This window comes from Metopolophium dirhodum, chromosome 5 (genome assembly GCF_019925205.1).
Source record: "Metopolophium dirhodum isolate CAU chromosome 5, ASM1992520v1, whole genome shotgun sequence".
NCBI lineage: Eukaryota > Metazoa > Arthropoda > Insecta > Hemiptera > Aphididae > Metopolophium > Metopolophium dirhodum.
The window spans coordinates 19,936,175-19,954,108 of NC_083564.1; the positions used below are offsets into that span (position 1 = coordinate 19,936,175).

Consider the following 17,934-nt stretch of genomic DNA (forward strand, 5'->3'; position numbering starts at 1 on the left):
GACAATAATGCGCTGTCACGTCGTAAGTTACACGTCTGAAAATGCGTTGAAAAATAGTATCATTGAAATAATCGAAAAAGATATTTTATGTTTGACATTAGCCACAATTTAACCACCCAATTCAACATTCTACAACAAAATTATAGGCACTTTTCATTTAGTTTACTTGTAATTTATGAAAAATATATAATGGATACTTATATCTAATTAATTTTTATATTTTAAAATATAAGTTATAATCAATCAGCACAAATATGCTGGTTACTTATGAATTAAAAAGTATAAATCGAATACAAGTAATAGCATCATTTAAATAAATATTTTTAAAACTAATTCCATGGTAAACTATATATTGTACTATTGTACTTATTATAATTGTTGATATTATTTTTTTCTATAATTATATCGGTCGTGTCTCGTATTATCTTTGACATCTGAGGCGTCGTGAACATCTTTTACGTTTATTTTGCACACAATTTACTAGACAGCAGAGGTATCCCTTTGGCTCAGTGGCTGTGGTCGTTATTTCATTGTGGTTAAACGCGAACGCGCTAGACTGAAAGGACGTACACATTCCATCTGTACCTCTAGTACCGTAATTGACCGCCGCCGCAAGAACCCCGAGCCCACAGTCCATAATGTACCTACCTACCTATACCTATTTTTTTTCTTCTTATACTGTATATTTATCTTCTACCGGCCGTGCAACAGACTATTACCATGTTTCGGTCAAACGACGGCGATGAGGTCACGTCCGCACGTCCTGAAGTGTGCAGATGTGCTCTCTAAACTGTGACGAAACGAGTTGTGAGTGCTTCGGTCGCAACATCGAATTAACGTAGTATAGTATTGTAACTACCTATACATACTTGATACTACTGTGCGCGCGAATAAAAATGCTAATTCTCACGACGATTGCCTACGAGTTGTATACGATCCCGACTCATATTGATGCATAGGCGAAACTAGGGCATAAAATACATTCTGGGTCCCAACTAAGTCCCAACAGAAATTAAAGCGAGTCATGTGATAACAAACCGTATAGTAAAAATTGTACTATGTGTTTTAATTATAAGACATTCGAGGAGGAAACTAAATTATGTCAATACTAAGAGGTCGGAACAATTTATTAAACGATGCAGTTAGTATAATATATTATGAGGGACTTACCGGTCGGCGGCGATTGGAAATTGTAGTTGGCCGTTGACGACGATGACGGGGATGGAGACGTCGACGCAGATTGCTGTTGTCCCGGATGCTGCGCGATCCTCCTGCGGTTATATTCCCTACGTGGCGGTGAAGCCACATTTTTGTATCCTGGTGGCCTGTACCTGGCCGACTTTACGTTGAACTGGTGTACGCTGTGCGCCTTGTATATACCAGTCAGCGGACTTGGGGACGGAGCTGGTGCGGCTGCGGCGGTGGTAGGCAGCCGAGGTAGCGAGTTTGTATTTGATGACGATGCGATGGCCTGCTGCTGCAGACTCCTGGGTAACGTGGTCGACTTGGGACCAGTGGCTACCACGCCGTCGTCGCTGTCGCCACCCGAGTCACCGCTATCGGGTACGCTGCCCCGTCTTCGACCGTTCCTCCAGATTCGGTCCTCGACACTGCCACCGATGCTGCCACACGATCGCACACGGTCCAACTGTTCCCGGCTACTGTTAGCACTCTTTATCAACAGGTCGCCGGCCGACCGCCTCTTAGCAGCGAGCGTCACGCAACTCTCGCCACTAGACGTTAACCGGGTTCGCGAGTCCGACATCATAAGCGTCGATTCAAAACTCCCCCTCCAACTGAACCTTTCATTATCGCTGGCCTCTTGCCGAGCCTCTTCTAACAACGGGTCGTGTGACTTGGACCTGGGCAGACCTGGGCTATCAAACTGTTCGTCTTCGCCCTCGTCCTCTTCCTCCGTGGTAGTAGAAATTATCGACGTTTTGTGGTGGTGATGAGATCTTCTGTGATATCTTGACGCCCGTGGCGTACCGGGATTTTCGGAAACTGCGTGCATCAGCGCTACGAGCCGGCTTCCGATGTGTTGCATGACTTTGGTTACGAGTGGTGGCGAGTTCCTGGACGCCGACGAATCGGAACTGGGAACTTCGATCTTCCGCAGCGAAGCCATAAGTTTTTGGTAGACGAATGCAGTGTCCCGGTTTTCATCCTGTAGCCTTGACCCGGTCTCCAAATCAGAACTCGTGTAGTCCGACGAATCGTAAGAATCGCTCCACGTGTCCTCGCTACTTAAATATTCGACGATTTCTTTCACCTGCTCGTCTCTAATTCCCGGCACGGTTTTCATTAATCTGGTCAATTCGGACTCAAATTTTACCAATTGGGGCGGCTTGCTCTTTTCTCCAGGCACTTCCGGTTTGGGCTGGTTTGCCAGCATGGTCTTGAAAAACGCTCTCATTTTAGACATCATTAGATTTGTTTCTTCGTCCGAACTCCAATTATTAAAGCTGTCGGTTCTGGTCAGCCCCTCTGTGCCAATTGGTTTTTGATCGCTTTCTATTATCGGAACCAAGACTTTTTCTTCTGGCACTTCAGCAGTTTCCGGGTTTTTATCTAGCACGTCATCTCCAATATTGATATTTTCTACGTTTTCTTCAGTTTCCAATGCTTCCAAAGGAGGAGCAGTTACAACCGATCTCTTCTTTTTTTTGCCTCGTTTAACAGTATCAAATTGACCGTCACTTTTTTCAAACGATATAGACTCGTCGTTCGAATCTGAGCTTGTAGATGAGTCTTCGTAATCCAATTGTATCTCTACCTGTTGTTCAGATTCTGTAAGATTATCTAGTGACGAATGTTGCCGTCCAGTTCCTCTAGCTCTAACCAATCTTTTTCTCCGTTGCTCGGGGCTGTGTTCTGGACTGTCACTACCAACACTACCGTCCGAATCTGGTCGATCGAAGCCCATAAACTCGCTTAAAAAATATCGTTCCAGTCTAGATCCAGCCATTTCCGATGCTACTGGTTGTGGCTCGATGCTGTCCAAAGACTCGAATCCTTCGCTTATGATAGAACTTGTTTCAGAAAATCCGTCAGTATTTCTACCATTATCTTGATCTTTATCGCAGAGACCGAAGAAAAAATACTTTTCCAATTCTGTTTGGTTATTCCGGTCAGACTCCACTTCACTTTCTTCGCAGCTCTCCTCCACGATGGTGTGCAACGTAAAGTCCAATGCCGATCTCCTGAACTCAGGTTCTTCCTCAAATGACATTTCTTCGCCTTCGGAAGATTCAATTTTGAAATCGTCCCTATCCAAGTCTTCCACCCAAGAATCATCGTCGGCCAAACCTTCTTCCAACGTGATGACAGCCGACAACGTGTCACCACCAGTCACTACCTTCACTTCACTTTCGTCAGCCGGCTCGGACGTGTCCAGTGTGAGTTTGAACCCTTCGTCTTGGACGACCGTGGGCATTATTTTTGTGGTATCACTGGTCACCACGTTCACAGCCGGTTTGTCGTCACGTGTTATCATTATCAGGCTAGTAAACTTGCCACTCAGGCCGGCGGCGGCGGAAGATTCGTCGACGGATATCTGTTCCATGGACTCTGTACCGGAAAACTCGTCGGAGGCGCTGCTGTTTCCAGCGGCAGACTTAACTGCCGCGGCGGCCGCTGAATCCAAAATGCTGGACAACTTCACGTTGCACCCGTCGTCTTCGTCTTCGTCGTCGTCATCGTCCGGACTGTCGTTGACGTCGTACGACATGGCGACGTTCTGCGCGTCCGAATCGTCCGAGTCGTCGGACGGCGACGGAGATGGCGACGAAGACGACGAATAATATCCTACCTCGCCGTCGCGGTCGTCATCTCCGCACGATGCGCCCGGTGACGATGACGATTTTGCGTCGAGGGCCGACGCACGGGCCGCGTACATGGTGAGCACGGCACCACCGCCTTCGTCGACGGCGGCCGCGGGGGGTTCCGGCATATCCGCGGCGACGACACCACCGGCGCCCCTTTTTTCGTTCACATTTCTCAACTCTGCACCACTGACGGCATCACGTTCGCGGAAATATTCGGTTAAAACGTTGGCGAACGCGGTTGTTAGCGTGTACTGCGCGCGCTCCGGCGGTATCACGATCGGCACTGGCACGAACACGGGGAACGGCAACACGACCGGAACGAACGTGGTCGTCGTTGTTGCGCGCGCGTCGGTCTCGCTCGGTTTACTGCCACCACCGCTGCCGCCGCCACTACAGCCGGTTAACTGGTCGCTGTTACCGGTACCTGCGCCACCTGCCGACTGTCGTTGCTGTTGCTGTTGCTGCTGCGTTTGTTCCGGCGGTCGAGTCTGGTCGTTGTCGTCGTCCAGGCCGGCCATGAAATAGTCCCAGTCACAATCGTCATCGGCCGACAGGCTGGACGACGTTTGCCGGCCACAGCCGCCGTCGTCCGACGACCAATCGGCCCCGTTCAGGAAGACTAGCCGATAGTCCTCTTTGCTCCGACTTCCGCCGAGAATGTCTTCATGCAGGAAAGGGTCTCGGCGGAGAAAACGCCGACTTCGCGGTGGCGTCACTCCTGAAAATAAAAAAAAAACATATTTTATTATTCAGCGATAGTCTTAAACGAAAATCTTACAAAACATCGGTTATAAACAATATTGGGATTCATTTTTCTTATCATGTAATTTCCAATATTTTTTACGGTTTATTTGTGTCTTGCAATACAGTTGTATGCAGGTACAAGTCCAAATAGTATTTATATAAATTCAAAATTACTCGGAGATACAGGAGAGAGATCACACGAATGTACAAGTATTTATTTTAATTTGTAATCAATAAATATAGAAAAATAAAATATGTCATTAAGAACCAAAAGTTAATTAATACGTTTATAATAATAAAATCTAATTAATATTTTTCTTGTTTCATTTTATGTAATAATAGGTATAAATATATTATAGTTTATAAACTTCAATTATTCTACAAAAACCAAAATGAGGTATAACATTACATTTTAAATAAAAACCTACAAATAAATTCAGAATAAGAAAATTATTGAAGCGTAATTTTATAATAAATAACATGTTATTATTATTGGGTAGTTGATTGTTACATTGTTTAACTAATTACATGATCATTATTCATATAATCATAATTCGTGTTATAAAAAAATATCATTTTGCTTTTAAAACAAAATGTTTGTAATTAATTTAATTTGTCAGAATATTATATTTGTTTTATAATTCTTTTGAAAAGGATAATTGCTTTTTAAAAATGATCGATGAGTTTATGAGAAAGACTTGCATTTTAATTATATTTAAGCTGATTCTATAAAAACAAACGTGATCTAACGACTTTCGGTTTTTAAATGTAAAAACTCGTATAACGTGAAATGGTGAAAGAAGTCATAGGGTGAAATTGTTACGTTTTTAATGCCTCGCGGCTGATGTTCGGCCAAAAAAGTTACTTAAAATAGCTAATCGTTGTGAAATTTGAAATGTTGGCCTTTATCAACTACACGAAACAATTGCGATCAAAATTTAGATTCACAATGACAAACTATTCCAAGTACAAAATAATGAAACGCAAAAAACAAACTGTAATCTCATAATATGTGGTTTATTGTTAAAGAAGGTTTGATACAATATAAGCATTTTTTCTGTTGGTTGAATAGTGCAAATTAAATTTCACGAATTATTGTTTTTCAAATAAATAAAATACCAGTTAAACATGAATAAATACAGATTATTATACCAAAATATAACAGCGGTTACTAAAAATGATAAAATGTCACGTGTTTATGAGTTGTAATTTAATTACGAAACTACATTAGTTAGTTTTAAAATCACTTGAAATCACGTATATATTATTATCATATAGAAGTGCAACATCGTTTAGAAATATACTTAAATAACCATCATGATGATTATTAGTATGACAGTAGATAACAGGAATAATGAATAATTTTTTATTTTACAGAGCTTTTAGTAAAGGTAAAAAGAAATATTACAATTCATTATTTGTAAATGAGTAATATTCACTGATCGATGAAATGCACGTCATTATGTAAAAATAAATCGTAATAAATCAATTATTTTTTTTCTTGTTATACCTACAATCAATATATAAACAACGTGTGCAACTAATTAAAGACATAAAAAATTCTAATTATTAGTTTAAGCTGTTTGCACTCAATGGGTTAAGAATAATTAATTTTCCGATGACGTTGACATTCTGTATACACGCGCGGTTTAATTAATCCATTTCGTCCAATCACATTTTTTAATTAAGTTTAAAAATTACAAATCGTTGATATAATGTATAAATTTACATTCTTGTCAATCCACAGTCGACGTTTATATGAATTGAAATGATCAAAAATAACGGTTTGTATAGAACTCGACATATTATGTCGTCAAGACCCAGATTGTAATTACGCGCATATCTTAGTACTCTTCAAGCACACTAAATTATGCATACTATACTGCATCAAAGACCACACACACGCATTTTTCTGTTGTTGTTCAGTGGAGTTACGAAATCCGATGACACCGATTATCGACCGGAAATCCAAGAACAATAGACACCCTTCGGCAACATATTGCATTCCTAAAAAAGAGGTAGGAACCAATAATGCGTATACACATTTTGAAAAACAGATGTTAAAAAACTAATAAAAAGTTTTGAAAACTATATTTTTTTTACTTATTTAAATAATATTTTATTTTAACAGCATCTGCAGTATTCACGAGAATGCTGTGTTGTAGTTATACCTACAGAGTTCAGATATCGAATATCAAGTAGGCCCCTAACTAGTATATACGTTATACCTATATAGGTAGTATACAAGACTTAATTTGCATAAATGCATAATATATATTAATAATATGCAATTATGATTAATAAAATACAACTGAAGACGGTGGTCGGAGCGCCAGACAACTACATATTTTATTTGTACGTTATGTAATACAGTTCTGAATGGTTTGCATACTTAAGCTATAGCTATGGTTACATATATGTATGCATTGTAAATATTGCTTGATTGTTCTTGCACTTTGGATAAAGAGTCAAAGTAATGAGACGTATAATGATCAATGGGAACAACTAACAAATTGATAATGTTTTTGTATCAAACAAAGAAACGCATAAGAATAAAAATACTATGGCGATTATGGGAATGTCCACTCTGTCTTAATTTCGATTGTTTACGAAATCGTTTTTTTTTTTTATTAATTTCTCTTTGTTATTCTAATTTCATAAAATTTAGGAAATTTGTGATCAAACGGCTCTAAGTTTTATTGGATACGATTATTGATAGCGGCGTGGCACGTTACTAAAATAATAAATAGTTTTCAAATATTTTACGAGCCTCAGAGATGTGATAGATATTACACTAATATTATAAGTAATATTATATGGGTTTGAAATAAAACATATTAAGCTAAGCCGTACAATGTGTATGAATAGACCCGACCACGAGAAATGTATTGTTAATTGCACGCATGCAAATAAATAATAATTTATATTTGTCCGAACAAGAAGTATGTAGGTATAAAAATGTAGTAAACAAATGTGTACATAAAGAAGAAACATTTTCACATTTTAGTATATCACCTGTAGAAAAGTATAAATGATAATAAATACACGAAGACTATTAGTTGTTATTAATTAAACCGATTGATTTGCCTTGAGTAAGATTACCTAATTACTTTAAAGTATATAATATGTAAGATAATATACAAAACGTATAGCTAATTATGTGTATGTACTTCATCGAGATCGTATTGCTAAACTTCAAATAAAAGTATAAGTACCGAGAGTTCTTTGAAACCAATAGCGAAATAAAACGCTCGTCTTTAATCGAAAATTGTGATATTTCCACAACTTGTATGAATACTTAATACAATTTGGAAACTAATATAATCCAAGACAATTAGTTCTTACATACTCGAATCGTAATTTATTATTACTTAATGTTTATAATAATACTAATTTTAAAAGAAAGTTTTTATAAAAACGTAATTAAATATGTACCTAGGTAATTACATTCAATTTACATAACTTTGGGTTGAGATATCATAGAATATATTATTATAAATTAAAATACTTGTAGGTATTATACATAATTTTATAAGCGTACACATATACAGGGTGATTTGGTGATTATGGAACCTTATGTTTAGTCGGCAAGCGAATTGAAAGTTATTTATTTATCGTACACACAAAGACTAAGTAATCAATGAAGACTGATGAAGTGTCAATGATGATTTCAATAGTAAATTCGCGTATGTTATTAACAATTTAAATCTCAGGTGAAATCCTTCTATACCTAATTACCTCGTGTATACTAACTTTCTGATTTGAATTTAAAAAAAACTAATGATGAAAAGTTGTCGGAGAATGTTAATTTAGTCATTAATCACACGCGTTAAATGTAACTGAGAATTATTTCAAAATACAAATTATATACCTAATAAATTTCAAAATTAAAAAGTAAAACCGACAGAAAGAATATTATATTTTTAAAAGTCAAAACGTAATAATACGCACATCTCGACGAGAAATACTTTTGGAAATATTTTAAAACTCTATACGCGGTGACTGACGGAAGAATGTGGATCAATACGTTTTATATAATATTATTATAATAATATATTATAATTTATAAGAATGTATCGGGCCATAAGAAAAAAAAAGTACTAAATATAATATTATGCGTATATACATATTATATACTCCTTTCGTCGTAATAAACATACAAGTATAACACAACACAACATTATATATTATTTTTAGTGACATCACTGTCCACCACTGACGTTAGATAACAATAAATGTTTTGGATAACAATAAAGAGTCCACGTACACACACAACAGACACAAAACACACTGCACGGAAGACTTGGCAACCCTGGGTGTGACAAATGAATGCATAACAATGGCAATAGGCCGATAAGCACAATAGACGGATTGCTGAAAGAAGTGGCTGCAAGGTTAACCACCTCACATCACCGATGGTTGAGAGTATAGTGTGGGAGAGGAATAGAAAGACCTATACCGAACAGAAACGTTATCGGTTTTTGGGCAAGTATGTGGTTATGCCACCTTGCAGACACTTGTGCGCGTTCGAATACGTATTGGATACACTTCAGGCGTAGTCCTCCTCGCAAGTCACAATATATGCTTTACAAACTGAAGTTATAATATTAGTATTTTTATTAAGAGGCCTTGCTACTGCCGTCAATATTTTAGCTCAAAAGACCTTAAGAGGACGTTATACCCGCATGTGATGTCTCCGTCTTACAAGTGCATAACATAGCAAATTTTACGCTCAGCAGAACACGTGTAGCTCCGTTAGTATAACAATTAGAGCGAATTGACCTTTATAAAATCTAAAGGTAAGATTATTATCTAGGCAACCTCGTGGGCTTTTTATTATGTTTTAATTTAAACGCGAGTTATGAGTATTTAAAAATTGTAAATTTTTTATACATCTTAAAATACTCATAAATCGCTTTAAAATTAAAATATACTAAAAAGCCTATGAGGTTGCCTAGAAAATAATCTTACCTTTAGATTTTATAAGAAGTCAATTCACACTAATTTTTAAATTAACGGAGCTACACGTGTTTTGCTGAGCGTAAAATTTGCTATGTTACGTACTTGTAAGACGGAGACAACACATGCGGGTTTTACGTCCTCTTAAGGTTTAAAAAAAATTAAAGTTAGTTTACATTGTCCGATTAATATTCTGAAAAAAAATTTGAACTCTTCAGAAAATTGTCTATGGATTGTACAGAACACTTTGTAAAAATTAAATATTATATTATTGTAAAATGCAATTTAAAAATTAAAAATATGAATTTTTTAATTATAATTAAAATTAAAAACGAAATGTGTTTCGTACGATCTACGACATTTTTCTGCTGAATTCAAGTATTTTTTCAGAATCAAAATCAGAAAATTTTGTCAAAACGATAAGACGTAAGATGTCATAAAATTCGTACGGTGAATTTTATATTATTATCGAGTTATTACATGTACAGCGCGCACGAGAGTGGTAACCGTATTGAGTTTAATTCACACTAATAATCATTTACAAGTTGCAACTAACGCATAGATCTCGGTCGGCTAATACGAGTTCAGAAATTGCCTAAATTTTTCCCCTTAAATAATAGCCGTGCCCTTTAATAAGGGGACTTCAAACAGACAATTATTTCAACCAAAATGTACCTATCTTTTGTCAATCATACCGACAGACCTGATAACGCGATAAGACTTCTGAAAACTGATTTGAATTCGATAATATGTTTATTTGAGATCGATCAGGCCAATTTTATTAAAATGTTGTTCCTAAACTCCTATACATTTTGTTTAAATAAATAAATCCTATAAATGTTGTTAAAATGTACACAATTTTAAATGTTAATTATTTGAAAATTAAATTAAGGCTCTTACAATCTGGACTGATCGATCTCAAGTAAACATAATTCAAATCAGTTTTTAGACGTCAAATTCTGTTATCAGGTCCTTTGGTAGGATTGACAAAAAGTACATACAAATGAGCATAAATTGCTAACCGTTTATGCGCACAACGTCGTGGCGGTGACTTGTACAGTTGTACGTAAGCGTGCAAGAACGCACACAGATGATCAACTACTACGCACACATTTACAAAAACCGCGTGCAAATAATTTGAAAATTGCCTACTTTGAACTCCTTAAAAGCTGTACGTTTGCAATCCCCTTAATAGTAAGCAATGTAGTTTGATATAATATTATCCTGTATAAATAATATATTCACTATAAATATATAAAATATATTGAACTGTTATAAAAATATTTTTTAATATAAAACGCATATCAGTTATTATTGTTACATAAAAAAATTACATAATATTCTTAGTTATTTAACATAATTGGTATATTTGGTGAATACAGGGTTTTCATTTAAAAGTTAGTAGCCCTGTTATATTATATTACGTTTCGGAAAATTATTTTTATATATTACTTCATAATAACGAGCTAAAACATTAATGGTATAATTAACATGGGATTATTACTGTTTATTAATTTTCAAATAAACCACGTCAATACGTCATGTTTTAATATATTGTAAAATGTTGATAATTTGAAATTTTTTATTATATTGCCTATACAAAACTCCTAAAAAACTATCATCAGTGATAATATGTAGATTGCTGATACTAGGTACGTAAACGCTATCTAACGGTTAAATCAACACACGCCATGATATTTAACTTAACGATTAATATTATGGTGGTAATTTTTTCCAATATTATTTGATTTTAATATTTTTATGAATTTATCATCAATATTAAATGTTTAAGTACACGTTATAATGAAGGCTGGGTGAAAGGCGAAAACTTTCAGTTGTTTTCCATTGCTTTATACAAGGAATTGGGTTCGTTTGAAATTAGGTTTTATTCTGCATATTAATTATAAGTTATTTTAATTATTTATTGTTTTATTTTGATGAAGTGGTGAACGTTTACTCCTTTAGTAATTTGGCTTTTATTTATGAAGATAAGTTGTTTTTTAATTGTTTTTTTCAATGTATCTAAATAGCACTTGACAATAATTGAAAATACCATTAAAAAATATTCGTTCTGCTTTTGATTGTTAGGCATTTCTGAACACAGTTGACACTAAACAAAATTGTAAATGATTAAATTATACTAGGTACCAAATAAGAATAGAGTGGTTAGGTATAATTTTTTATGTTTTTTAGAACAGTTTCCCAATTTGTAATGCATTTATCGTACATTAATGCATTCCGTTCTCTGAATATAATATGATAATAAATTATTGTAACAAAATAAAATTGACGGAAATGGTTTTTATAGATGTTTTACATTTATTTTATATTAAGTTGCCTATTAGTAGCGCCTTAATGTGATGTGTAATTTTTATGTTGAAAATACATATATATGAAGAACGTTTTTCTAATAAGAGGAATGCATTATGATTCAATGTTTTAAGTCTTTTTTTATTTACAAATATGTTTTGTATACCGTTGATCATAAATAATCAGTATGGTATTTTTATTATGTACTATGACATACTACATAGTTAATATTACATTGTAACGTATGGGTATGGAACAATAATTGTGCTTTTAAGGGGCTTAATGTAGGCAAATATGGTGAAAAATAATGAAATAAAAATTTAAGAATATTGTACAAGCAAAAATATTAACTGGGGTTTTTTATAATAATACCTATATCGGATACTTTGTTATTTCTAGTACTTAAGTTCCCGATTTTATATCTATATGACTAATTCGACATTTTGATGGACAAGCATTTTAACACGGCGCAGCAAATATTATAATGGATCGCGGCCAACCGCAAAAACAAAATGGACGGCAAGAGCAGCTTACCGGGCGGTATGTGTTTGAGATCTTCTTGTACTCTGGACAGACATGCGGTCAGGGCGGTGGCCACTTGCTTCCGGTGGTCGTCTTCGGATTCGTTGCCGCCGCCGGAATGGTGGACGTTGCCCGACGTCTGCAGCAGCGACGATACGTCGGCGGTGGCCGTGCCCGCCGTCGCCTCGGCGACCGTTTGCATGTCGATGACGTGGCCGCAAGTGTCCACCAGGTGGACGGTGTTTACGTCCACGGCCGGCCCCGTCTGTCCGACGGCGACCGGGGCGGGCCGTCCTACGCGCGTGGCCGCTCCGCCACCACCACCGTTCCGCTGCGGCCACGGTACGCTACCCCGCGGCATGCTGCTGTAGGCTCGCAGTTCGGGCGACCCTCTGACGGCCGACCACGGAGACGAGTCTGTCGGCAAAAACACACATAACGCGTTACGCACACGATAGGAGAGAACGAGGAGACTAAACGAACAAAAACAGACGTATAACGAAAAAGTATACGGCACAACACGCACGTAGGCACGCGCGCGCTGGCGGGACCGTCGCCTGTAGGAGGAGACGGCGTGTCGATCCATTAGGATCAACGGACTTTGGTGGGCAGACTCGTTCACTGGTGTGTGTGTGTGTGTGTGTGTGTGTGTGTGTGTGTGTGTGTGTGTATAGTAATATTATGTATGAACTATGTAATATTATAATATATAAATATATTTAAGAGTTAGACGCGAAAAGAGTGAAGAAAAAGAGTACGGCGGTGAAGAGAGGACGGATGAGGAGGATGAGGAGGAGGAAGAGGACGGCGACGAATTTATACAATTGTTTCCAAGTTGTATGTATAATATTATGCGCTCGAGTTTCGTAACGAATGAAATATTAATATATTATAATATTATCGTAGTCGTACGACAAGACAAAATATTATACGCCACGCCACCACACGTTGTGTGAACAATAATAATGGTGCTGAAGATATTACGCGATTTATCGTCGTCGTCAACGTACCTTTGAACGTCAGGGACCTGCCCAGTTTAGTTTCGTTTTTCGGAAATTTCATGGTTTCTGGTGACAAAAAATCAACGATCCATTCTTTCGCCGGCTCCAACGATCTGAAACGACGTAATATATATTTTTAGCACACATCGATCTGTATATTTTCTTATAGTACCTACCTACATAATATATAACATTGTGAAGTATATGTTATGAAAAAAAAAACTATGACATATTATAAAATTCGAGATATCTAACTCTAACATTAAACACTCATATAGGTTATCATAATACGAGAACCCGCGACGGTTTCGTTTCCCCGTACAATAACATTTTGTTCCTCGAGCTTAAAAGTGTAAAGATATAGTTGTGATAATCTTCGGTAAGCGGGAGAAATAATTTTTTTGTCACGCCTGCATCAAAAGTTTAATTTTCGATTCCGGTCGAAACGTTTGAAAATGACCTCATTACGTCCAGCGGACATTAAATTAGTCTAGAGTCTAGCGTCAACTTCCAGTCCGGACATATACTCAGCATCACGACACCATGCTGTTTCACTGTTTAACGCTGCAAGAAAAACGTGCAGTGTATCGATTCATTTTGTCTAATGTATCAAAATATACTGCCTGGTAATGGTTTAATGCCGTGCTGTTCTATGAAAAAAGTTTGGCTTAGCACCGAGACACCGACAACAGCGAGAACGGTTTATTATAATTTTTGTATTACCGTAATATCTAAAGAGGCGGTGGAGGAGACGGTAAAAAGTCCGATATTGGTATTAATTTATGTAAGATAACCAATGTGTAAGAACTAAAATAGGTGCCACAATTTTTCAGCGGGTATAGGAACTACATTATTATAACATAATACCTCATTTTCATTAGGAAACTAATGTATGTAATTTTCAACCTGCTATATATACTCGTGTAGAAACTTACGATTTTCTAATCTATACCATCGTGTTTTTAAATTCATAGCTTAGTACATTTTTGGGTGAACTGAGTTTGAATTGATAAAGGTTTCCATATATCAGAAGTTAGACACGTAATATTATTATATTATGGTTAAGAAGCAAACTTTCAAAAAGAGACATTTATTATTTTCACGATAATAATGAAATAACCTATATATATTTTTTCGATGTTATTAGTCTTTACGGGTTGATAATTTAATATTGTGTACAAATTACAAGGTTCTTCAAATAAAATTCATACACTTTAAAAATCATACTTTGTAAATCGAGCCACGTTCAGGACTGAATTAAATAATTTATCATTGCTTTCAGATTTATAATAATAGGTATACAATACTGGCATATGTCAAGGTGAACGAAAGTAAATGTGTTTACAACACCCAGTTTTATGTGTGTAATCTATACCAACAACCAATGTTTTAAAAAAATCAAAACTAACAGAATGAAGAAGTGAGTATTAATATTTAAACATTAAAAACAAACAATATTTTTAAATATTTTCTGAAATATCAAAAAAAAATATTAGTTTAAAAATAGGGATTAAAAGTCGTCTCCACAAGAATATAGTATAGAGAATAATGTTTTTGTCACACCTGCACAGAAAGTTTAATTTTCGATGGTGGTCAAAGCGTTGGGAAATTAACTTTTTCCGTCTACCGTACAGTAAATTCTTTTTTTCTGCACAGTGGCAGTTAAATGTCTAAATCAGATTAATAGGTAAACGTGAAAGTATCGATGGTACATATTGTCTAATATATCAAAATATATTAGACGGTAGGAACGTTACTCCCGTTCTGTTCTATGAAACAGTTTGGCGAAGCTAGAAACAGAGAACACCATAAGTACAGATAATTATGACTTCAGACTACCATAACATCGATAGAGGTCCACCACGGAGGCGGCAGAGGCGTAACACATATTATTGTAAGTGTGGCTCGTGCGGGAAGGTAATTTCAGTCTTAGGTGAAAGCAGTGCTAGCCTGCGGGGATTGCGCCGCACACGTCACCCACGAATGAATGTAACTTCCCGCCCTTGTCTCAGAATATACTATAAGCTTAAAATTTTTATGCTGTGCGAAAAAAAATTGAATTATTATGTTTTTGATGGTCGCAATTTATACGGTTTATCGCGAAATAACGCAAAATCGGTTATGAAAATACTATTTATTTATTATTGTTTAGTTGCGACTGTAATACGAAATATTATGCTACGCTAAGAAAATAATTGGTATATAATCGAATAACGATTAATCAATAATAAATTATAACTTATGAATATATTATATGTATAATTTAAATTATTTTAATTTATGTTTGGCATATGGGAACTATATATAACGGTCAAAAAGAGTCGAAATATTTTGAAAATATTATCACGACGTATAGGAAATGCCGATATAAACATTTTGTGAAAACTTCAAGTACCTTCCGTTATTTGTTTTAAAGTCAAACCACAAAATCGATTTAACCAAAAACTGGTTTTGAATATTTCCGTTTTCCCTTTAAATTTACTAGGAATCTTTTACTTTTATCCTTCCAAAGTAGATCGAATTTGCTAACAAAACTGCCACAAAGATGAAAATAAAAGTATTTTCACTGTCCCAAAAGGCGATGAAACATTCCGTGTCTGTGCACAGAACAAAATTTCAGAAATCTAAAATCTAAATGTACAATTCATTAATTAGTCTTATAGTATTCTAAAAACATCGAAAATATATTTACACAGCTTTTATAGTTTTAATATTATTATTTTTTTTCAGAAATTTAATATCTAAACGAAAAATAACGATTTTATAATTCAACGTTATATGATGACTTAATATTAATTCAATAACATATTATATATGTAGTATTATAATATATAATTATAATATAATAATATATGCGATGTTTTTGGCAAAAACTAGTTCACACCATGCTACTCAGGTGTGGACGCTCACGCAATTAATATTAAAAAAACAGAGTATTCTACATTCCTATTCAATGTAAAATTATCCGTTATGCTTTAGTAAACCCATTCGGGTATGACGTCCTCTTAATATTGATAACATAAATATATTTCTGATATTATACCCTAAAAAATGTATGTTATACGTTATACCTACATAGTACATAGTATTTGGTATACCTACCAAAAAAATGTCAGAATACTAATTGTTGATATATGTTTACATTTTATATTTTAATTCAAGAGTTCAAGTTGTTTCATTTTATATGAATGTTATACCGTTTCAGATAATATAATATGAAATGAAATTATAAAAATAAAATAACCAAGTAAACAAAAATTTAATTTAAAAAAAATGTAAATATTTGTGTTGTTCGTTGAAATATTTCTACGGTTAACTTAGTATTGTATTACTAAAATATTGTATTTGATTCCTCTGGTTACTTTATAAAAACTATTTCTGTTAAACACACTATAAACAATTAAAATGCATTATTTATTTTATATTTTTTAAACTATATACTTGTTCTAACACTCAAATGAGTTTTATTCGTGGTGCATTTAGGCTTGTCTGTGATTTATAAAGATGGACAAAGTTCTTTGAATTATTTATAGTTTATACATTATACATTATTACTGAATGCTTTATCCGGGGTATGGTTTGTGTGGGCATTATTTTTATACAATTATTTACGTGGGTTAAATTTTAACTTTTTTTATTGTTAAGCTTATTATGTCTTTGTTTGTCTTATGTTTAAGATCTGTTTGATTGTTTACGAGCATTTTCAGAAAATATGAATATTTTAAGTACACCGAGGATATCGAGTGCGCCATTCAGACTTATACAATTATTGTATAATGTATATTATACAGTATACAATGGGCTTGAATGGTTACTATTGTACGATTTTTTTAAAGTTCAGATGGTTTATTTCTATATTAATAAAGGGAAATGTTTGTGTGTGTGGATGAAATCCATAGCCAAGTTTATTGCACTCGTGGTTCTGAAATTTAGTACATATTATGTAACCAAAATACTCGAGTATATGCACCTATTAAAGCCCAATTTTTAATTTAAGGAATTCAAACAGGATTTGTTGGCTTACGAAAAATGAATATTTCTTTTGTTTGTATAGGGTTGCCATATGTTACAGAAAAAAATAGTTACTATAGTTGGCTATAATCGGAAACTAATTTGTACTTAAAACTATGTAGGTACTAATTTTGATTAAAAATGGGCTTTGAAGATATCCTTGTCGGGGTTCAATTAAGGTTTCAAACTTACAACAAAACTGGATAGTACAAATCTCTGTCATCAAAAAGTAATAATATGTAATATAATTTTTATAATAATTTTAAATTGTTCAATTCAATTTTTTTAAACTTTTACACGTTTTGTATAACGTTGACCAAGTGACCTAGTGACAATAAAAAAAATATTTAAAATAAAAATTAAGTTTTAGAAATTTTGAATTTTTAAAATTATTATTTGACCACTATTTGTATGACGACAACGAAATATGTATACGTACCTATTAAAAAATAACCTGTGTGATTTAAAGTGGAAAAACCAATTACCCACGCACTTTCTTTGAACAGGTCGAATAATATTAATGTAGTAAATCAGTCATGTGAGAATTCACATTACAGCAT

General features: G+C 34.9%; 1 protein-coding gene across 1 annotated transcript in view; it reads right to left on the reverse strand.

Moving 5' to 3' along the window:
* The window catches only part of LOC132945027 (uncharacterized), a 73,093-nt gene that overhangs the window by 33,221 nt on the left and 21,938 nt on the right, over positions 1-17,934 (reverse strand). The window contains exons 3-5 of the mRNA XM_061014636.1: positions 13,373-13,476; positions 12,375-12,779; positions 1,171-4,545 (exon numbers count right to left, since the gene is read on the reverse strand). Of these exons, the coding sequence (XP_060870619.1) occupies positions 1,171-4,545; positions 12,375-12,779; positions 13,373-13,476 (3,884 nt within the window). The remainder of the gene's footprint in view (positions 1-1,170; positions 4,546-12,374; positions 12,780-13,372; positions 13,477-17,934) is intronic.